Source organism: Perca flavescens, chromosome 13, assembly GCF_004354835.1.
Source record: "Perca flavescens isolate YP-PL-M2 chromosome 13, PFLA_1.0, whole genome shotgun sequence".
NCBI lineage: Eukaryota > Metazoa > Chordata > Actinopteri > Perciformes > Percidae > Perca > Perca flavescens.
The window spans coordinates 13,128,260-13,150,878 of NC_041343.1; the positions used below are offsets into that span (position 1 = coordinate 13,128,260).

General features: G+C 37.8%; 1 protein-coding gene and 1 pseudogene across 3 annotated transcripts; both read left to right on the top strand.

Annotated features, from left to right (window-relative positions):
- Positions 1–668: 668 nt before the first annotated feature.
- LOC114567303 (ependymin-1-like) lies at positions 669–1,907 on the top strand (annotated as a pseudogene).
- Positions 1,908–3,119: 1,212 nt separating this feature from the next.
- Positions 3,120–22,322, top strand: stag2a (STAG2 cohesin complex component a). 3 transcript variants are annotated; one of them, XM_028595262.1, is made up of 35 exons: positions 3,120–3,334; positions 5,870–5,938; positions 7,003–7,121; positions 7,281–7,359; positions 8,291–8,449; positions 8,650–8,746; positions 8,846–8,922; positions 9,106–9,310; positions 9,428–9,579; positions 10,269–10,342; positions 10,608–10,731; positions 11,371–11,469; positions 11,678–11,757; positions 12,103–12,210; positions 12,753–12,861; positions 13,058–13,175; positions 13,370–13,473; positions 13,578–13,670; positions 13,768–13,857; positions 13,954–14,157; positions 14,259–14,329; positions 14,534–14,621; positions 15,461–15,541; positions 15,957–16,049; positions 16,159–16,333; positions 16,450–16,589; positions 16,678–16,779; positions 17,147–17,295; positions 17,410–17,538; positions 17,639–17,844; positions 18,018–18,258; positions 18,405–18,515; positions 18,672–18,798; positions 19,662–19,739; positions 20,297–22,322. In XM_028595262.1, exons 2-35 carry the CDS (start codon positions 5,900–5,902, stop codon positions 20,318–20,320), a joined length of 3,945 nt encoding a protein of 1,314 aa, XP_028451063.1. In that variant the 5' UTR covers positions 3,120–3,334; positions 5,870–5,899; the 3' UTR covers positions 20,321–22,322. The 3 variants fall into 3 exon arrangements, with proteins under 3 accessions (XP_028451063.1, XP_028451064.1, XP_028451065.1); XM_028595263.1 differs by having other exon boundaries at positions 18,021–18,258; XM_028595264.1 differs by lacking the exon at positions 5,870–5,938.
- The last annotated feature ends 297 nt before the right edge of the window (positions 22,323–22,619 follow it).

Here is a 22,619-nt window from a genome sequence, read left to right on the forward strand (position 1 = left end):
AAGTGTTACCTTTGAAGTGACAATTTTTTTGCTTGACTTAGTGTTTTTTGTTTGATACTTGAGAAGTTTTGCCTGGAATTAAAGACACAAAAATAATCCCATACATCCATACAAATAACTTTGAGTGAGGAGGAAGTAGTTTATTGAACCTAAGGTGACATGAATGCCATTATGGAACAGAACTTCATCATTCAAAGTGAGGTTTTTAAGTCTCACAGACACAGGCTGCATCCATGTCAATCTAGGCTTTTTTCTTAGCAGAAAAAAAAGCTGACTGAGATCTACATGGAGAAGTATGCACCAAATAAACCACTTTGAATTTTTACTGTTTTCATGAATACAAAAGTTGGGTGACCCTCCCTCCTAGACTAAAACATATTGGGTGACCCTCCCCTCAACAAAGAATAAAAAGACATGACCCTCCCCTATTTTCCTCCGGTCGTCCATTCCATAAAGGAATCAAATGGTCCCTAAAATATTTTTGTATTGGATCACCACCAGCTGGGTCTAATTTATTTAGACAGCTTGATGTTTGAAGTCCTGGGTCCTTTTACGCAATACCTATTGACTAAACTGGACTATATCCCTATAAAAGCAGCAGTAACTTCAGTGAAGGGTTGTTTTTGCCATCTCGAACTGTATTTTGTGACTCCCTCTGGACCAGGAAAATGTATGCAGCTTTTACGCTCTTCGTCTTCATCTGCTTGACTGCCACCACCCATGCAGATCACCATCAGCCTTGTCGAAAGACCTTGTAGTTCCATCATTTTGGTTATTGTTATATTGGTTTAAAATGTGTCCAATGTCTTCTATCTTGTTATCAGCATGCGTAAGACCCATCTAACTGACACTGTTGTCTTTCAGATGCACCCAATATGACAGGATTCATGAATGTGGGGAGTTCTTCAAATTTGTCTTTCAAGACCAATAGTCCTCCTTGTACTGTTTAAAGCAATTTAAAATATAACATTAAACCTATTCTCTTTTTCTCTGAATGTATGTTGTTGAATGACACCAGTTAAGCATTAAGGGTGAATTGAAAGCATTTGGTGCATTCACTTATGACTCAATGGGCAAGAAACTACGGTTCAGATCAAACGAGAGCCACCCCGTCAACACATCCGTAGGTTTGGATGTGCTGATGTTTTTCAATAAGGTAACTGATTTCTTTCCTTTTTATAAGTGACAGTTCACTTGATGCTGTTTTTCACCTTGACATTTAAATCTCTGTCTACATCTGGCAGGAGATATTCTATGAGATTGACAGCAAAAACCAGAGCTGTGAGAAAAAAACATTGCAATGCACCCAGCACCCTCTAGATATCCCCGATGATGCAACGTTCATGACTACAGTAAACACTGGGAATCCATCCATTGAAGGGGAGGGATTAAAAATCAATGCATGGACAGGAACAATGCCAGACAAGAAAGGTGAGAGATGCTATAAAATAATACATATAATAATAATAATAATAATAATAATAATAATAATAATAATAATAATAATAATAATAATAATAATAATATGTGACAGAGTTCATTATGACTTGAATTTTTTTTCATCTTTCTCTATTTTCAGGCTGGTACTCCATGGCTGTAACCATGGGATGTTTGCCTGTGAGCACATTCTACTTCTATGAGTCCTCATCATTCCTTTTCAGGTTGGGGAATTATTTTGAAATGCTAGGGGCAAATGACACATATTGATGCGACTTTCTAGTATCTGTTAGCGCCACAGGTTATAATGAATGTCGTCATTTGTGTATCATTTTCTCACAGCCTCATGGATATTGACAACAAGATCAAGGATCCTGATCTCCTCATGGTGCCCTCCATTTGTCTGGGACAGCCTTTGGAGGAGACACCTGAAGGGACCGTCCATAGCATTCCTCAACAAGTTCATGTAGATGATACCTTGCCAGCAGAAAATTCAACCCCCTATCCAAGTGTGGCCTGCCAGAACCTTAGACTTTTCACAATGTATGTTACAAGACAGTTTAACAAATATTGCTATGGGCAACTCCTGGCAGCTTTTTATATTTCTTTGAGTAGACAATTGATAAGTCAGACTTATTCTTATGAGTCATTTGTGCTGAAACAAGAAACCATGCATTTGGGGTAAAGACCATTCATTAGGGGCTTAACAAAACAAACATAGGCTACGATATGGGAGCTTTTGTTGATTTGATCATCAGATGATTTACTAATATAACTGGATGGCATAATTTACTTATAAGTTCGAGAAATGTGGTCAAATATATTAGGGTTATTATATTATGTGTGAGTGTATGTAAATATATTTTTGTGAAGAGTATGTATGTGTATATACATGTAGGTTTGAATGTCGATATATATCTGTATGGATTGTACATTAAAAAACACCAAATTGCATATAGTTACATGGGAGTGTTCCACAGTACTAAGGGTCAGGAAGGGAAGTTTAAAAAATAAAAATAATAATAGTGACAATAATTAATTACTGAGCTACGGAAAAAAGGGGTAGGATTAAATAAGTGTATAGGCCTACTTCTTCCTACTCCTTTTCAGACATGTCTATGTTGGTTAATGTTTCTTATTGTTTATTAAATGTTTTGCTGATTTAACTTATCTGTACACTTCTTTGATGTTTTGTTTGGTTTATTTTTGATATGTCTGAAATAAATTTCTTCATTCATTCTTCATTCATAATCAATAATCAATCTAATTCCAATCTGGGCTAACACAGGAGTTAATGTATGTCAAATTGAAATTAGAGTCAAGTTTTAAGTTAACACACAACTTCTTCCAAAGTGTTCACTTGTTCTAGGTCTTTATGTAATCTGTAGCCTACTTTTCTTTGGATTACCTGTGAATTTAGTCTAACATGTTTATATTTTCATATTGTTACATATTTTTAAAATACAAATGCATTTGTGATACACAATCTAGTGAGTTACAGTACCTCTCTCCACACACAGAGACATGCAGATTGATTTCAGGCTTGGCTGTTTTTGCTTGAAGTGGATATTGTCCAATACAGTGAGTCAATAAGCTTGACAAACGAGAGAAAAGTCAGAAGCTCGAGAGCACTAACAGACATGATGTGGCCCCTTCTGAGCAATTCACGGAGCCACCGACAGGTGGTGTGTGTGCTACATGCATAACAACGAAAATACAAACTGTACCTTGCTATGTTAGCCACCAAGAAGCTTCTTAACGTTAGCTTGCAAACAAACTGTTATTTTTGAGTTTTGGGAAATGACAGTTTGTGCAGGAAAATAACGATATCACCCTCTTTGCAAAGTCCGCAACGTTGGGATTATTTGATTTCAGTCCGTCTTTGATTTAAAACGAGGTAAGTAAGTTGTAAAATGGCGGATAGCTAACGTTAACATCCAGGGAGTTTGTCATTGATGCTGCTATAACGTTACTGGCTAGCTGATCAGGCACTTGACATTAGTGTTGTCGGGGGTAATTGACATAAAAATACGACTTTCAGAATAAATTAAAATGAACGTGATGAATAATGGTGAGGTAGCCATTCCAGCTGGTGTACAGTAGCTAGTGGTCCCGTTGGGCAGCTAGCTAGCTATAGCTAACGGTAATGCTTTCCAAACTAGCAACTAATCTGATGCTGAAAAATTATCAAACTAATTCTAAAGTGAATCCTAATCCCAAAGTAAGTTGCTCGGTACGAATAAAGTGGCCAAGGAGAGGGTCTAAAGGTAACTAGATAATGTATCGGCTAACATCTCAATCAGTAGCTAAGGTTAGCTCCCATTAGCCAGAGAGCTGTGCGGCACGGCCGTTTTAGCAAAGACAGCTCGTCAGGAAGAGATGAGAGTGGATAGGAATCAATCATCACCAGCTTCGGAAACCTCTGTAGTTGCGTTTGTAGCTCGGAAGTATACAACTGCGCGTGTCAGAACTGTTGTGGGATAACTTGATTTAGCTATATTCGAAGTAAGATTAGAGTTAACCACCACATAAATCTGGAAAATACTTGTGGGGATATTACGTTAACGTTACTTATCCAAGCAAGTAACGAACGTTATATCGAGGCACTCAAAACCAGTGCGCTTCCTGTTTATGGTCCATGAAGTCCGATGTCAGGCCCCTCGTCTGTTCAGGACAAGGACAACCATGTCATGTTTACACCGCATTTTGGTATTGCCCGTTACAGTTCTAGTGTGCTTGTGTTGTGTAAACACGCCCCCACAGATTTCCCTTATCTGCTGTAACAGCTTATTTGCCGAGTTGTGAAGCATCGGCATCTGCATACCTTACGTTATTTGTCTGGTTGAACCACATAACCGTACAAAAAATAATTATATCAGGTTAATGTACTTAAGTCGAAAAACTAATTAATTCCCTACCCTCGCCCTACCTGCAAAAAAGTAGGCCTATGTGCGGTGAGACAGGCAGTCCACACCACACCGTCCTACAGGTAGCCTACTGTTGGAGGAGCTGGGTTTCTTTTTAAAGACATTGACAATCACATGACTGGAGAATGTCAGTCAGCACAGGGAATTTGTTAAACTAAAAGAAAATAGTTTTTTTCTATCTTTTCCAGGCCCATGCATGCAAGTGCAGGGTTCCACTTAAACACTACACACTTTCTCCTAGTTTGGAAGACCGCATACCCAAGCCAGTCAGTAGCCTACAGTGTGGTTGAAAATAATAGGCTACTGTAATGGGCCCAGAAAATGGGCCTTATGAATCATGTCTGCAGCTATATGCATGCTGGCATTCGCTCATTTGTGTCAGCCAGCAGGAACTTAAGTTGTAGATTTAGCTTCAGTTCTTCAGTACTGGTGTCATACTGCTCTGTCATATAACCACCTGGCCAATGGTAGATGGGCAATTTGCCTTTAGAAAACCATCTGCTTGTCTTGCTCAGTAGAATTAATGTTCAACTTTGGGTCAAGAGGTCTAACAGTAACAGACATTAACTCCCTGTGAGTGTGGCTACCAAGTTAAACACTACACAAAATCACTTTCTAATATCCCCCATTCTTATCATTTGACTTAACGAGAGGAAGCAAAAAAAGCATGATTTTGATAAGGCCATTAAATTAATTTTCACTGCCCAGCTGCAAATTCTCCCACAGTCACAGTCCACCCTCAAAAACATGTATAAATACATAAAATTGTCATCTAGTGATGTAGCACATTTTGGGTATTTTTATTTGATGAATGAAAAACTGTTATTAAACAAACTATTATTAGTCATCATAATGTGTATTAACTAATTGATTACCATCAGCACTAGGTAGTAATACACCATAACAAACTGGAGGATGACAACAGTGATTGACAATGAAAATGCGTTATCTGTATTTCCAAATGTGCAGTTTTTATGTTAATATAAATAACTGATTTTCAAGCCCTGGATTAGCTGCACAGTTGGAGATAGAAGTAGGATTTAGGAGTTCTCAGTGTGTAAAATTGTAGAACAGAGAGTGGAAGAAACTGACAAAAGCACCCCCATTAAGGCTGTAACAAAAGCCTGGATGTTGAGGAGAGCTCTGAACGATTCAGAAGATGTGTGATTTAAAGTAGGGCTGCAGCTAATGATTGTTTTCTTCGTCAATCAGTTAAGATTATTACATTAATTGTTCTGTCTACAGAATCTCAGAAAATATTGGAAAAAAGGATGACATATTCAGATTGCTTTTTTTGTTTGGCCAATTGTCCAAAAATGAGAGAAGTAGCAAATATTCGCGTTTGAGAAGCTGAAACCAGAAAATATCAAAATTGGTGCTAAAATTTCTGTCTGTAGGCCTTTTTCAGCCTTTTTCACAGCAGACATTTTGACATACTGTAGTAGGCAAAGCACAGATGTCACTAATAACACTAACAATGGCTCTGTTCTATTCATGTGTCCCAGTAGGCCATGGCAGTGTGACAGTGAGCCAAAATGAACAATACCAGCACCCTGAAACTGAAACAGCTAAAAGTAATTCAACCATTATTAATTTTATTATTAAGCCTACACCTCTGCTTTTTCAGGCTTTCCCAATGTTTAATAAGCTATAAATACACCAATCATGTCTGTTTGGCCTTAAGAATAAACATGCATTACGGTGAAAAACATTGGTTAACAGGGTTCTATTTAAGGTGTAAATGTAGCTTAGCTAGCAGAACAAAAAGTGGTGAGTTCATGAGCAAAAATTCACAATCTAGTGTATATATGGGGGAAAATCAGTCACTTACATTGACATTTTACATTACAATTTCAAGTAGCTAGACTACTACTGGCGTTCAACGACTTGGACTCACCAACTAGTTGTTTAAAAAATATTTCTTGTGTACACAACTTGTAGAGATATGCTATCAGTGTAATTATAGCTGAGACCCAGAAAATGCTGTCATATTGTCTTGGCTTTAATCAAACATAATATCTCTGCATGGTAATCATCATGGCATATACACTGGTTTCATGTAACTGAGGTGTTTGAGTGGTTCATTGCCAGGCTGGTGCATCTTAGGTGAGCCTGATGTGCCAATAGAAACAAACATGTTCTCTTCATCCCTGGTCTTGAGTGTTAGATGGGGTCTTGTATAACATGTAGAGCTGGATGATAAGGACAAAATCAAACATCACAATCATTTTTGACCCTATACCTCAATATCAATATTGTGGTGGTATTGGTTGGCAATCAGTGCTTCACAAAATATTTACACAATGAGATTTTTGATAAATAATCATCAGTAATGTAGATATAATGACTAAGTGGGTAAAAGCAAATAATAGAACAGCCAGAACAGTCTGGTAAGTTCAGAAAATTACATCACTTTACTGTAATGTAGCCTTTAAAACCAGGAAAAGACAACACGTTATCTTCATATTACAATATCAAAAATGTAAGAAGATATCTAGCCTCATATATCGATGTTGATATAATATTGATATATTACCCAGCCCTAATAAGATGTACTGGGATTTGTTTGTGAGGTATTGCAGCTAGTGTCTGTGTCGTCATTCATCAACAAACTTTTCTCACATGGCTTATTTTCCAGGTGCAGATACCTTCTTGCTTGGGGTCCAGAGCAGTAGAAGCACCCACTCAAGCAGATCCAGAAAATGTTAAAGAAATGATAGCAGCGCAGGATTTGCACACAGAGTTTCAATTTCCTCAGTAAGCAGAGCATCACAGATATGAATTCTCAAATTAAACTTGCATTTGAATGTTTCTTTTGTGTGTGTATGGATGTACACTGTCATGTTATTCTAGGAACTTAAATGTTATTTTTGAAATCTGTTTAGTGGTTGTAATGACTTCATCTGTTGTGCACAGAGAGGCAGAATCTCAGTTGTCTTCAGATACTGACTTTGATGATCCTGATGGCAAACATGCAAAGACAGGAAAGGGCATGGTATGTTTTTCAAACCTTTGATCTTCATTTATTCCTTTTCCATATCTGCCCATGTGTAATCAGGGTCACAGGGAGGCTATAAACTATTCAGTCTAAACTACTGCACATTTAATGATCATGAACTGTGCTCAGAGTTAAAACACAATAACACACTTTCATCTTTCATTTTATAGGGGTGGGAATCTCTTGGCACCTTTCGATTCCGATTCAGAGGCTAACGATTGGATTCTAAACCGATTATTGATGCATCTCGATGCAACAATTTTTTATGTACATTTCCATGCGTAATTTAAAAAAATATACTACATATACAGTAAATCTGAGTTTGCTACTCAGAGTTTGCTCACTTCCTAGACAAAGCACCTAGACAAAGCTTAGATTTTGACATACATTTGTCACACACAAGTTTTAATGAAATGTTTTGTCTACTGAGGTTTTTATTTTGTAGTCATTCCATGCTTAAGCCTTAAACATGCTTGTGAAAGTCACCTTCTCTCACAGTAATCTTCCATGTCAGAGGCTCGGTCGTGTTTAAAGGTGGAGAATTGGCTTCTCAGAACATGAAGGTGTCAGATGTAATGTGATAAAGTAGATGAACAGCCTATATGTTTTTTGCTTAATTATTTGATTCTTATTAGATCATGTGTATATATACAAAATTACATTTCTTTTCTTCTTTTTGGCCATTTTTGTGTTTTTTTTTCTGCACTCTTGCCTAAACTCTAAGTTGTTGTCCATTATCCCATCCTCTTTTCTGATTTGTACTTGTCTGGAGACAGTAACCTTTAAATAAAAATCAACACATTTATAAAAAAATATTATTATTAACTTATCTGAATCGAGCATTGAATCGTTGTAGAGAGAATCGCGATGCATCTAAGAATCAATGATTTTTCCCACCCCTATCATTTAATATTTTTCTCCCTAACAGGCAGCCAAGAAGGGGAAGAAGGCGTTTGGAGACAAGGCCAAAGGTGGGGGAGCAGGGAGGACCCCCGGTCTTGGCAGGGTGAATGGCCATCATCAGGAGAACGGGATGGAGAATATGACCCTGTTCGAGGTGGTTAAAACGGGGAAGAGTGCCACACAGGTGGGTGTTGTAGTTTCTTCTCATCTTCTTCTTATTGTTTTGTTGTGAAAATATTTTAACTGGGGTGGTAGCTGTGGGTTCTTTTTTTTTTTTTTTCGATGGAATTGTATTGGGGCAGCACCATCATCCCGAACATGCAGTGATATTTTAAGATTTTTTTCCAAAGTTGTATTTGTCATGGTCATTTATTTATTTTCTAGTCTGTTGTTGATGACTGGATCGAGGCATACAAACATGACAGGGACATTGCTCTCTTGGACTTAATCAACTTCTTCATTCAGTGCTCGGGCTGTAAAGGTAAGTATTTGATATGATGTGTCTAAATATGTAGCAGGTCGGGTGCCTGAAAGTAAATACATGCTGAACTTTGCTGACATTTTGTAACTCTTTACACAGGTGCTGTGAGTCCAGAGATGTTCAGACATATGCAGAACTCTGAAATTATCCGAAAAATGACGGAGGAGTTTGACGAGGTGATGCAGGCTGTTTTTACATTGATTTACAGTACTTATGCTTAAATCAAAGAAGACTCTAACCATAAATCTGTGCAGTTTTTAGATGCCAACATGTGACAAACATAAAGGGAAATAAACAGTATGAATCGACAGTGATCCTCCTGACCTGAATCTGATTTTCTCCCTGCTATCATCAAACAGGACAGCGGGGACTATCCGTTAACTATGTCAGGACCACAGTGGAAGAAATTCAGGATAAGCTTCTGTGACTTCATTGCGGTTCTGGTGCGTCAGTGTCAGTACAGCATCATCTACGATGAGTATATGATGGACACAGTCATCTCACTGCTCACCGGCCTGTCTGACTCACAGGTCAGGGCGTTTAGACATACAAGCACACTAGCAGGTTAGTTTTAATATGCACATTTTCACTTTGGTGTTCTGCATTTCTGCTCCCTGCCTGTCCGCACACTCACGGCGTTATTGTGCAGAAGCTGTATCTGAATTTCGTCATTTCCTGCAGCCATGAAGTTGATGACAGCCCTGGTGAATGTTGCTCTCAACCTTAGCATCAATATGGACAACACTCAGAGACAGTATGAGGCGGAGAGGAACAAGGTTGTTGCAAAAAGGGCCAATGATAGGTTGGAGCTCCTGTTACAGAAGCGTAAAGAGGTGAGAAGAAATATAAGTTGTCTAACACTTGTATCATTCCAAAGCATTTGGAATGTATTCAATGTTTCTCTCAAATACCAAGTCTGTTTGTTCTGTGCATATCATAGTTCCATTAATGACATTAGCTGCATTCATCCACACTGTACATTTTATGTCTATGCCATCTATTTATTCTTCTCTGCATGCTAAACTGCACTTTGTTGAACTAGTAGTTACTGTGTGCAATGACAATAACATTTAAGAGTCTAATCCAAATATATAGTAGACCTCATGCATTTATCCCTCATACAAACAGATTTCTTCTTATGTGGCCTGTACAAGTGATTGAAGAGAATTTGTGGCGTTTACCAATTTTTACGTATTTAGAATTTTCTTTTAGGTGCATACAGAATTTACAAGTGGTCCAGACCTGTCATACGAATCATGAACAGATAGTCTGCCTTTCTCCAAAGGGAAAAAAACATGTCACATCTGACCTGAAATAACAATTAATCTAAATTAACTTTGAGTTTACTAAGTAACTTTAGTTACTGGAGTAACTAAAATAAAATATATAACTAAGATAATGCTGTCCAGTTTAATCCTCTGTTGCACCAACGGTGTAATATCACCTCCTGTAGGCTATGAAATCTCATTGTTTTGGTTATTTTCATGCATTTAAAAAGTATCACTTTCTGTTTATCTTTCAGCTTCAAGAAAATCAAGATGAAATTGAAAACATGATGAATGCAATTTTCAAAGGAGTGTTTGTTCACAGATATCGGTATGTGAATCCTTGATTGATTTGTATGTTGACTGAGAGATTTTACTGAGGAGCCTCTAATCATACTTGAGTCTTATCGCAACAAGCAGGGACTTTTCAATGTTCATTGTTGGCTTTCTGGCGCCCTCTAGTGTGAAATTAATGTCAACACCAATATTTGTCTATATAATTTTAGTTTGACACCCAACAGCTCTGCTGTGTTAACACAAGGGCATGTTATATTATGTTACTGACTAATTTAAATCAGTTATCTTCTATTTGCCAGTGATGCCATTGCTGAGATCCGAGCTGTTTGTATTGAGGAGATTGGAGTGTGGATGAAGCTGTACAGTGACGCCTTCCTCAATGACAGCTACCTGAAGTATGTTGGCTGGACAATGCATGACAAGGTGAGACTGTGTATGAACAAATTAACCGTAACTTGAGAAAAGCTGATGAAGTGAAAAAAAACATGTCCAGATATATTTACCAAATTTACACTAACTTCTAACCTCAGTTTAAATCAAAGTAGCCTTTGAGTCAAACTTCTTGCAGTCACTTCAGAATACAAGCCATACGTAGTCCTCTTTGCTGGAATATTTTTGCTGGGAGAAGCAGCTACTGGTAGTGTTGTATTTCAATCAAACAGGATGGTAACATCACAAAAGGTCCCCGTTTGTCCTTTTCTCCAGCACCACTGGGGCTCGGTGCTTGTGCTCCGTTGTTGTTTGAAGATAAGATTATGACATACAATGTTTTTACAATCTAAATCATGAAGAGAAGTGCATCCATATCAGCATAAGACCAGCAGGTCCCATAACTTTTGGAGGACTTCATGTTATTGGGTCCATATCACCTTTTTATCAAAATCTGATCAATTATTTTGGTTGTGGCAAAGGAATGGAAAAAAACAGAACATTATATAATTACATTGTGTCTATAGGGGTACATAATAATAAACCGGTTTAATTGGGATAATGGCAAAGTAACCCTTAAGTTTTGGCATTCAAATATGATCAATAATTTATGTGTTTCTAATGTGACTGCAGCAAGGTGAGGTGCGGCTAAAGTGCCTGACTGCCCTACAAGGTCTGTTCTACAGCAGAGAGCTCGGCGCACGACTGGAGCTCTTCACAAGTCGCTTCAAGGTGAGCCAGCAGCAGCAACACTTCAGTGCTAGTTAGTCTTGTGCGTCATAAAAATGTGTAAGTATACAGGCTTTTCACTAATTGCACCTTTTATATAAAGAGTAATAACATGATTATGACTTCAGTATACCCATGCATGATATGACAACTAATGTTCTGGAGATCATCTAGCAAAAATACTGTATCTAAAAGCTACTCTCATTGACAGGACCGAATTGTATCGATGACTCTGGACAAGGAATATGATGTTGCAGTGCAAGCCATTAAACTTCTGACGCTTGTCTTGCAGTGAGTAACCTCCCCTCCTCTTGAATGACACTCTGCATTTGATCTTGTCTTATGAAGTCGCATAATATGAAAAGACATAATACTCATTAAAGTCAACACGATAAACATTTTTTTACAGATTGGGATTTCATTTATTTTGTCTCAAATAAGAGACATTACCCTTGTCCATTAGTTTCATCATTTTTGTTTATAGCTGAGGTGACTGTTACTGGGTTTGAAATGGGGAGAATATGACTGTAGTTTATATGTTTTTCCCTTAAAGCTTCCGTAAACAAACCATTTCACACATTTAATTCTAAATGCTCATCTTTGATTGCCTAAGAATGTGGGCATTTCATTTCACAGGAGTAGTGATGAGGTTCTGACAGCAGAGGACTGTGAAAGCATATACCATCTGGTTTACTCAGCACATCGACCCATCGCTGTTTCAGCAGGAGAATTTCTCTTTAAGAAGTGAGTTTTTTTCTTTTGAAATTTTGTAACTGATAATAGATGTGGCTATCATATTTTCAACACATTTATGTTAGGTCACATTACACGGTTTAAGTGCCAGAAGTGTTGCAGAAGAGGCTTGTTTATGGTCAGATTGGATTCGCATTAGCCTACATTAGATTCCAAAGTTCATCTTGTTTTACAGCAAAAACAGAAGTGCAAAGAATTGGTGTGCCTGCCAAGTTAGTAACTGTGTGAGATCATGTTAAATATATTAAAGTAGAAACAATATTATGCATTTGGAGGTATGTTGAATCCATCATACAACCCCTTCAAGAGATCATCTAAACAATGTATCCCTATAGAAATAGTGGGATAATAATGGGAAAATCCTGTTAAATCACAAAATCTAGTACTATGTGACTCCTGGCCTTTATGTCTGTGACACCCTATGTTTGTCCCACCTCATAGCTTTCCCAAAGGGACTGCAGGCAGAGCAGTTGTTTATTTCACCTGGCTTTTCGAGGCATTTTTAACAGCCTTTTGTATTGTGCTGATTGAAGGCTCTTCAGCCATCGAGATCCTGAGGAGGAGGGATTACCCAGGAGGGGCAGGCAGAGCCTCAATGGCAGCCTTATCAAGACTACTGTCTTCTTCTTCTTGGAGAGTGAGGTAACCAGGCCTTTGTGTCTCACTCCTGGATGTTAACCCTGTGCTCACTGTAATACATATGTTTTTTGTAAGAAATCTGTTCTAGTTTTGAGTGTTATGATCTCATTTTAGTTTTGGATGAGATAATTCCAATTCTTTTAATCAAATGTATGTTTTCAATTTTATTCTATAAGATTTATCATTTGATGTTTTACAGCTCCATGAACATGGGGCCTACTTGGTGGATAGCTTGTGGGATTGTGCGTCAGAGCTGCTGAAAGACTGGGAGACTATGATCAGCCTGCTGCTGGATGAGCCCATGTCAGGAGAGGAGGGTAAAGATCCATTCTTTCAGACAATTACTGGCTCAGATGTTTAGCTTCAGTATGAGGAAAGGAAACCTTCCTTAAAGGTATCATTGTATATAGTTCTACTCTTTTTTCTTCTTCTTTTCTTTGCTTGGTATTCAGGTAGTTGGGCAAGTATTTTCATTATATTGTCAGTAATCGTCTGTGTCTGTGATTTGTAGCCCTGACTGATCGCCAGGAGACGGCTCTGGTTGAGATCATGCTCTGTGCCATTCGGCAGGCTTGTGAATGTCACCCTCCAGTAGGCAGAGGCACAGGGAAGAGGGTGAGCGTCAGGTCGTCATGCTCGACATACAGTAGAGAGGATAATTTGTGTCTCTTGAATGATTTCATGTTATAAACATTGTTTGGTTTTTGTGCATGGAAAAGGTCCTGTCTGCCAAGGAAAAGAAAACACAGCTGGATGATCGGACACGGATCACAGAGATGTTTGCAGTTGCATTACCTCTGTTATTGGCAAAGGTGATTACTTGTGTTCTGCACTACAGCCACCAGCTGTCAGAGTTGGTTTAATTCCCAACCATTCAACCTAAATGCTTTCTCTTTTCTTGTCCCCCAGTACTGCGTCGATATTGATAAGGTGACGAATTTGCTACAAATACCAAAGTACTTTGATCTTGACATCTACACAACTGGCCGGTTAGAAAAGGTTTGTCAATTTTTACATCTGTTCTAGATTATGCAACTTGTAAATTGCAAGCAGTGTCAGTTAAACAATGTTATGTGCTTTCATGTTCTCATTAAGCATTTGGATGCCTTGTTGCGGCAAATCTGGGAGGTCCAGGATAAGCACACAGACACTGAGGTCCTGGAGGCTTGCTCTACCACCTACCATGCTCTCTGCAACGAAGAGTTCACCATCTTCAACCGCGTGGACATCGCTCGCTCCCAGCTTCTCGATGAGCTTGTAGACAAGTTCAATAGACTCCTGGAGGACTTCCTGGAAGAGGTGTGTGTTTTAAGATTTATCTTTGCATTGATTGTTTGAAAGCATGTTCGCAGGTGCAGAGGCAGGGGTGAATGTCACAGGTTTAATCTCTTGTTTGTCAGGGTGAAGAACCAGATGAGGATGATGCCTACCAAGTTCTATCTACACTAAAGAAAATCAGCGCTTTCCACAAGTAAAGCAGTCAACATGTTTTCTCATGATTTCAATTTATTGTTACTAATTAAAGACATTTTTTTTTCAAAGTTGACGGGAAGACAACACAAGGGTTAAGTTGAGTTTTAGTTTTCTTTTATGAGGTAAGATGTGGTTAATACAATTTGCATGCATCATGTTATTATGTATTATTTATCATTTGTGTTTTTCTTTTTGCTTCCAGTGCACATGACCTCTCTAAGTGGGATCTCTTCACCAGCAACTACAGGCTACTCAACACAGGCCTGCAGAATGGGGATATGCCTGAACAGGTACTAGCAGAGTATTCTCTAACTTTGTCAGTAATACCCTTTTTCCACCAAATTAGCATGTAAATACAGATTTTTTTAAACACAGGTAAACCCGTTAAAAATAGGCAATAAAATTCTTTCTTATTGCCAGTAAGACAAGTATGCCTGTCTTTTTTTTTCTGGTGTGTCACGTTCTACGTCAAAAACACTCTGGAAAAGGTGTTAACTTTTCCTACTACAGCTCTACGATACAGTGCACAAAACCATTGATAAATACCCAAAAAAATGCAAAACCAACAATTTCAGTCAATCAGTGTGTAAACACTTAAGTATCCATGGTCGGCTTTCTGCAGAAAGTTTATTTCTTGAAAATCATGTAAACAAGGAAATTGGTTTCTGTAATTAGGGTAGGGGATTACAGAAATCTTGCCCATGGGTAACATGGTTTCTAATCAACTTTTTACATGAAAAAAAGGTGCAGACAGGGAAAGTCACAGAGCAGAAAGGAGAGATAATCACATGGAGCATTGCATTCTTGTATTTAAAATGATCCCATCCAAAGTCCGACTGAAACTAACACAAAGTAGCCAAAGTAGTAGAAGTCTAAATAAGTTTGTCTCCACCATGGAACTATTCTTTAAATTCACACATATTTGTGTTGTGAGGAAGCAGCGTGTTCTGTAACTAATACCGTTAAAATAAGCAAGCAGTAAGGTTGGGATAGGGGAGAAATATAACATTTATAAGCAGATTACCTGCGTAACTGAATTTCTCTGAGTAACCTGGTTACTTAAGTACATGTAAATGCATGGACTGTGTGGAACAGTATGGCTCATCTGATCTCCTTGCCTTCCCCCCAGATTGTGATTCATGCAATGCAGTGCACCCATTACATCATCCTGTGGCATCTTGCGAAGGTTTCAGACGGCAGTTCATTAAAGGTATTTACATATTGGTCATAACGCATTTTTAGGTATACTTGGCAAAATAAGTGTATAAGGAAAGGTATAAAAAGGATATCAGTTAAAACAAACCAAACATGTTTATACAGTTGTCAAATAGCTACATTATCACAGTCAGTTTAAAAGTGGTCTACCTTCTAATGTGCAAGACCGCTAACAGCCATTTACTACATTATTAAAAGAATATTAACACTGAATTCTTTAAAGAGATTTGGGTTTTGGATTGCATCTGCTAAGTGGTATTCCCTGGTACATCGAGTTTTAAAGTACTTTTTACACATTTTTTACTTTATACTTAAAAAATGTAGCAAGAAAGTTATGGTTTTTCTCCAAAGACTTGTTCCAAAGATTTTGGCACTAATTGATTGTCTACTTGAACATTTGCTCCTTTTAGGCTGATATGGTGACCTTGAGAAAGCAAATGAGAGCTTTCTGCTTGATGTGTCAGCGTTACCTAAACAGCATCAACAACGCAGTTAAAGAACAGGTGGGTTTATGTCGATAGGACTGTTCTTTTATTCCTGACTTCTCTACATGGCCGTTTTTCAATACTACTGAAAGTGTTCATCAATGCTGAAGTGTTGTGTTTATTCCAGGCCTTCACCATACTATGTGATCTGCTAATGATCTTCAGTCACCAAATTATGTCTTCAGGCCGGGAACAACTGGAGCCTCTGGTCTATACGCCAGACTCCTCTTTGCAGGCAGATCTGCTCAACTTCATTCTGGATCAAGTGTTCATTGATCAGGATGATGACAACAACAGCACAGGTCAGAGTCGGTCAGCATTGTGTGTCAACCAACCACACTCAAATTTGAAAAATGAGTAGGCATGTACTGTTTATGATTTCTTTTTGTAAATATTTGTAATATTTTGTATTTTCCAGACGGACAGCAAGACGAAGAAGCCAGTAAAATTGAGGCTCTGCATAAGCGAAGAAATCTTCTAGCTGCCTATTGCAAATTAATCATTTACAATGTGGTGGAAATGAACACCGCAGCAGATATATTTAAACAGTATATGAGGGTAGGTTTAAATCCCTTTTTTATCACTTATAAGGAATTCTTCTTACCCTGCTCTTCTTAATAACAGTATTCCTTCTCTTTTTTCTTAGTATTACAATGACTATGGAGATATCATCAAGGACACATTGAGTAAAACAAGGCAAATCGACAAAGTACAATGTGCAAAGACACTCGTATTGAGCCTGCAAGCGGTAAGATTCTTTGCCCAGGTTGAGACTCGATCATTTGTAAAAAGATATCATTTATTGTTGCCTTTTCATTTTTGTAGATCCATGAGTAGATGCCAGCAAATCTTCCACAAAATCTAAAACATTTACTGACTTTAATAGTAATCTATGAGGCATCACCTTTACAAAAGCTTGCTCCACTGTGCCATGTAAACAGAGGAAGATGGGGGTCTTCTTCAAACTGAATTATAATAAAATATAAATTTGGATACAGCTGGTTTAAGTTACAGCAGATCACAGGTGCATTTATTCCAGGATTTAGACTTCTCAGTCTGTGAAAATACCTTAACAAAATGTTGAAAAAGTGTATTTCTGTTGTTACCTTTCATAGTTATTCAATGAGATGTTGTCTGAACTTGGCTTCATTGTCGACCGCTCAACATCAGCCTTCTGTGGCATAAAAGAGCTCGCCCGACGCTTCTCGTTGACTTTTGGCTTGGATCAGTTGAAGACCAGGGAGGCTATTGCCATGTTACATAAGTAAGTAACAGTCCTGAACCAGGGCCTTGTGGTTTACAGCTTTGCATGCAACTCAGTTCTTACACTGTGTTTTTTAATACGCAAGGCAAATCATTATTTCCCTCTGTATTTTAGGGATGGAATTGAGTTTGCTTTTAAGGAACCCAGTCCCCAAGGACAGGGGAGTCCACCTCTCAATCTAGCTTTTTTGGATATCCTGAGCGAGTTCTCCAGCAAACTAATTCGGCAGGACAGAAGATCAGTGTAAGTTGTAGCCACAAGACGTGTGTTGTGGTTTATGTTTGTGTTGAGCATGAAGCTGACAAGGAACAAAACTGACTGTTGTTTTCTGATACTTCTACAGTCACATGTACCTGGAGCGATTCATGACTGTTCAGATGGCCCTGCAGCGAGAGGACTGCTGGTTGCCCCTCATCTCATACAGGAACTCCTTGCAGGCTGGAGGGGACGATGACACCATGTCTGTCATCAGTGGGATCAGCAGTCGAGGGTCCACCAGGAGTAAGAAGTCAAAGCCTGCCACTTCTACCAAAAGGAAATTGCCTGAAGGTGAGCATTTTTTTAAATCATTTTACTATTCTATTAGATTAAGATTGACTTGTGTACTATATGAGCTGCAAATGTGTATTTCAACAATTTGTCAGTCACTGGGGAACATTGATCATCTGAGTAAACTCTGAAAATACAAGAAGTTGTGTTGTTTAATACATTATTTTCTGTAGCAGAAGAAAACAGCTGCAGCAGCAGTGATGCAGTTTGGATGAACCGTGAGCAGAATGTGCAGACGCCGGTGATGATGCATTCTCCCCACCTCACCTCTACTGTACTGAGGGATCCAAAGAAGATGAGGCCAGAGGACAGCTACACGACTGCATTCACCATGCCAACAGAGCAGCATTCCCATCAGCCTGTGCCTCCCCAGCAGCAGCCACACCATCACCACCAGGCTGCCATTGACTACAAGTACAAAAACCTTTCTACGTACCTATTCCTTTACCTTACCTTGAAATGAATATTTGCAAATGTTGCTGCGGTTTACAGCATCTCGTGCTACGTTTGTACTACAGGAATTATGAGGTCACGTTAAATACTGAACTCTGTCCCCACAGTACCCAGGTTACTTGGATGCTGACACAGAGGCAACAAGCCGAGGCCCGTCAGCAGCAGGAGCGAGTTAGCATGCACTATGCCAAGATGAGGAATCACATGCAGCAAGCGATGTAAGATGGCACTCCTCTTCAGAGTGCATTAAATAGGTTTGAATTGTGGAGCAACCCCAGGAAATGTAACCGTTTTTTAAAAATAACATCCAGACAGTAATACACAGTATGTTTAAAAGCACAATCTCCTAACAAGTGTCTATGTGTACTCCTCAGTCGTCGAGGCTCAGGCCTGATGGAGGATGATGAGGAGCCAATAGTGGAGGATGTGATGATGTCATCAGAGGACCGCTTGGAGGATATCAATGAGGGCATGGATTTTGACACAATCGACATCGATTTGGTAATTTAAAGCTGCAATCCTTTTTTGGCTAATTGGGGGCAAAAGAAACAATATGGCAAACTTGTTAACAAACTGTTGCTTATTTACACATTCACCAGTGACGAAGCAACATTATCATTCATTTAGGGTTGTGTTTGTGTCCACACAGTGAATGTAAGTCCAGTATTCACTCTCTTTAAGCTCTGTTTTTGGTCTCTACCAACTCCTGAGGGAAATATCCGGCTCTAAATGCTCCACTATTTTTACCAGCTAGTCCCTGACTGTGTCTGTCAGTTGTTTGGTGCTGACCAGCTCGTTTAGTGGGCTTTTAGAACTTTTTCTCTCAAAACAGCTGCTTTCTGCGGTTGAAAACGATTTCATGGGAGTGGTGAAAGGGAAAGTAAACTTGTGGGCCTAAAAGCTAAACAATAAACTGAAACTCACTATAAAGCTCCATAAAGTTGAGGGGAGTTGCAGATTCAGGTGATAAGTATCTGTTGGTTCATGACTATGAGCGACCCATTTCACATTGTCATTCAATACATTGTTATAATGAAAATATTGATTATAGCCACACTTATAGCCACTGCTCATGTGGATTCCCAGTACCAATACAGACCGTGCCTTATTTACGGTAAATCAGTCTGTATGACCCGGTCATGCTTTACTGGGAGCAAATTTTCCGAGCCAGTTTCCTCCAAATAACTAAAGTGTTGGTGCTTCCCTGTGGTACCAAATATTAGAATTTGCATATCAGTATAATTGTCAGCATTTGATTGCCACAGTTAGAGTTACAGACTATGAGCTTCAAATAGCCTTTTTGTTGTCTCTTATTTCAATTACATTTTGTGATGCATTGTTCTGACTGAGCTGTTATTTTTCAGCCCGCTTCAAAGAATCGCCGAGAAAGAACTGAACTAAAGCCAGACTACTTTGATCCGTCTTCCATCATGGATGATTCTGTAAGGATTTTCCACTTCCTATAATGCCATTTGCTTCTTCTTTTTATTTAATAGGTAAATGTGAGTGGCCATGTTTGCTCATCATTTTTAGGTCTGTTTTCTTGAGTTAACTCGATTTTCTCATGATCATGAATCATTATTAAAGGATGTGTAGTTATGAATATAATTTGTTATCCATACATTTGAATATTACAAGTTGGAGTATCCAATACTTACCTGATGTTGGCTTTAAAGGTGGCACTGAAACATTTGTAGCTTTCTCCATCATGGAGGACGGCAGCGATAGACAGAATTTACAGCATTTACAATGGATTCCTACGGCAACCCTAATAGCAAAAAGGCATCAACATTTCTATAGAAATGTCTATAAAAACCCTGTACTAGTTCTTTCTCAATCCTATATTATCCTATATTCACAGTTGACATTAACTTCAATTTCTGAATGTCAAAACTATAATATGTCTTCTCTTCTTTCTCGGCAATACATTTTGCCAGAACATTGTTTTTCCTGTTTATAAGATTGTAGATTTCTTAATAACTTTTTTGTATGTCTTTAGGTTCTCAATGTTTCAATGTTCTAAAAACAAATTGGAGGCATCAAGGAGAATGTGATATCAAAATCCTTGGAAGATAAGAGGGATGACAGTTCTCTGTGAAGATCAGAATGGAGTGAAATGGTTTGCTATAAATGGTGACACCAATGTTTGCCTCTTTAACACTTTGTTAAAACTTAGAGCGAGAGCTTGAATTTGAATTTGATTCTGACATTTTCACACACAGGACTTTTGTCATACTGCAGCAGAAATGTTTGTTTTGGTTCAGTTACCCTAAAAACAACTTGATGTTAACTTAGTTCACGACATGTGGCAGGTGCATGGTGAGGGGACAATAACAGACTGAAATTCAAATTAATATATACCTTTAAACTTTTTCATAAGTAGACAAGAATTGTCTGATGTAAATACAAAATGGCCAATATACAGGAGGGGTAAACACAATTTCATGAACACCAGTGGATAGAAATATATAATAGCCCTGCAAGATAATACTACCTTTGTGATGCTTGAAGTGTTCAGTTGTTGTTGAACACTATGATGACACTGCACTTTGTCACAGAGGTATTAATTCAAGTCAATGATAATTTTACAGCCATATTTTTTTCAGAAGTTATCATAGGCTCCAATCAATGTCTCTCTGACGCAATCTGAACAGAAATTGAACATCATAAGCTTTATAAAAACAGCATTTATTGCAGGGTTATTAAATTGGACTGCGTAACATTATAAAGGTGTCAGTGATATTGCATTTACCTACTGTACTTTTAAACTGTAGACTTTGGCATGGCATGTAGCCATATATCGAAACATGTATACAGTAAAGTATAATGTGAACTGGCGTCTCATACTGTTCAAAGGCCTTGCCAGAAATGATATACGACATTCTCAGATTTCCTTGTGATGGTATTTTTTAGAAATGTATGTGTTCTGCTTTTATACCTTATAGATGACTTTGATTTATAGATATTTTGTAATGACAATCAAATGTAAATTAATGGTTTCTAATCATGTTATTTCACGTAGATGCTGAAATAATCCTTTTTAATGAAAATGATTATGTTACTAAAGATATGGCCAGCCGTTTGTATTTTGTTTTCATCACTCTATTACAAATGGGTGCAAAAATAATGCATTAACCAAATGTAGTAATTTGACAAATTCATGGCTGCATCTAAAAATATGTTTTAATATTGGGAGCATTCAGTGTCATACATTAAATTTTGACTCAACCTTAAACATGTATCTCTCCTATATCATGACTATTTTTCTCCACTGTATATTATCTAATAATATCCAAGAAATGCCATAGTATCTTTAAAAAAAAAGGATTTGAAAAATGGTTGAGAAAGGTGTGTGCTGTTTGTTTTGTTTCCAGTTTGCAAGTGTGCAAAGGATTTTTTCAAATAGCCAATTTATTTGATGAGCCACTGTTGGGTGTATAAGAGTTATAGAATTATTCTAAATTATAAAGTTTTAGAATTCTTTAGTCAACTATCATAGTATCAGAATTGTATATTATACAAGTACAGATGTGTAATATATTGTGAATCAGTGCTTATTTTACATTTGCAGTTTCTGTTTGCTTGGAATTTTAGGGAAAGGTTAAATAGAATGTAACTATTTAAAGTAACTACTAATTTGCAAGTATGCGTACAGTATATTGTTTTTTTTAAATGGATTGTTGCCATATTTCTTTACCTCTGTGTGTACTGGCCTGGTTGGCAGATTCAGATTTGATTGAAAATTGTGTATTCATATTGTAGTTAGAAACAAATCCCTAATATCCTCAGAATCTCACTATAAACTGGAGAAACAGATCACATGGTCTTGAATATTACCATATACAGTACATACTGACTATTTATATTAGGCAGATGAGAAAAATACATCTTAGAATTGCTTGTAAATTTACATTAATCCTTTCATTTTGAATCATTTCTGTTTTGCATTAAACTGCTGAAAATGTGCATACATCTGTATGTTTACACATATTTAAATATTTGTGTATATTAAATTTGTGTTTTTATTCTGTGTCCCATTGTATCCTTTAAGAGTTGTATATGTCTAAAGCTGTAACGTGACCCGATAATGATGATCTGAATGTACTAATGAACAGTTGAAGGATGTATAGCAATAATGTCTTTGTTCTAGTTAATCCGTCTTAAAATATTTTAGGTAACTGACAACATTAAGCTGTGTTTCACAAATGTAATATTTTCTCTAACAATATAATTTAATGTGACACAAGTGCAGTTCGGATTTTGGAAACCCTGGCTGTACCTGTACTATAATTTGTTACATTTAAGTAACTACACACACAGAA

What these genes read in the sequence shown, in the direction of transcription:
- stag2a (XM_028595262.1), top strand. Translation starts at nt 5,900, where the DNA reads ATGAACAATACCAGCACCCTGAAACTGAAACAGCTAAAA. An exon ending in GGAGAATTTCTCTTTAAGAA is followed by an intron (nt 12,211 to 12,752) that starts GTGAGTTTTTTT and finishes TGCTGATTGAAG; the next exon opens with GCTCTTCAGCCATCGAGATC. An exon ending in CAGACGGCAGTTCATTAAAG is followed by an intron (nt 15,542 to 15,956) that starts GTATTTACATAT and finishes TGCTCCTTTTAG; the next exon opens with GCTGATATGGTGACCTTGAG.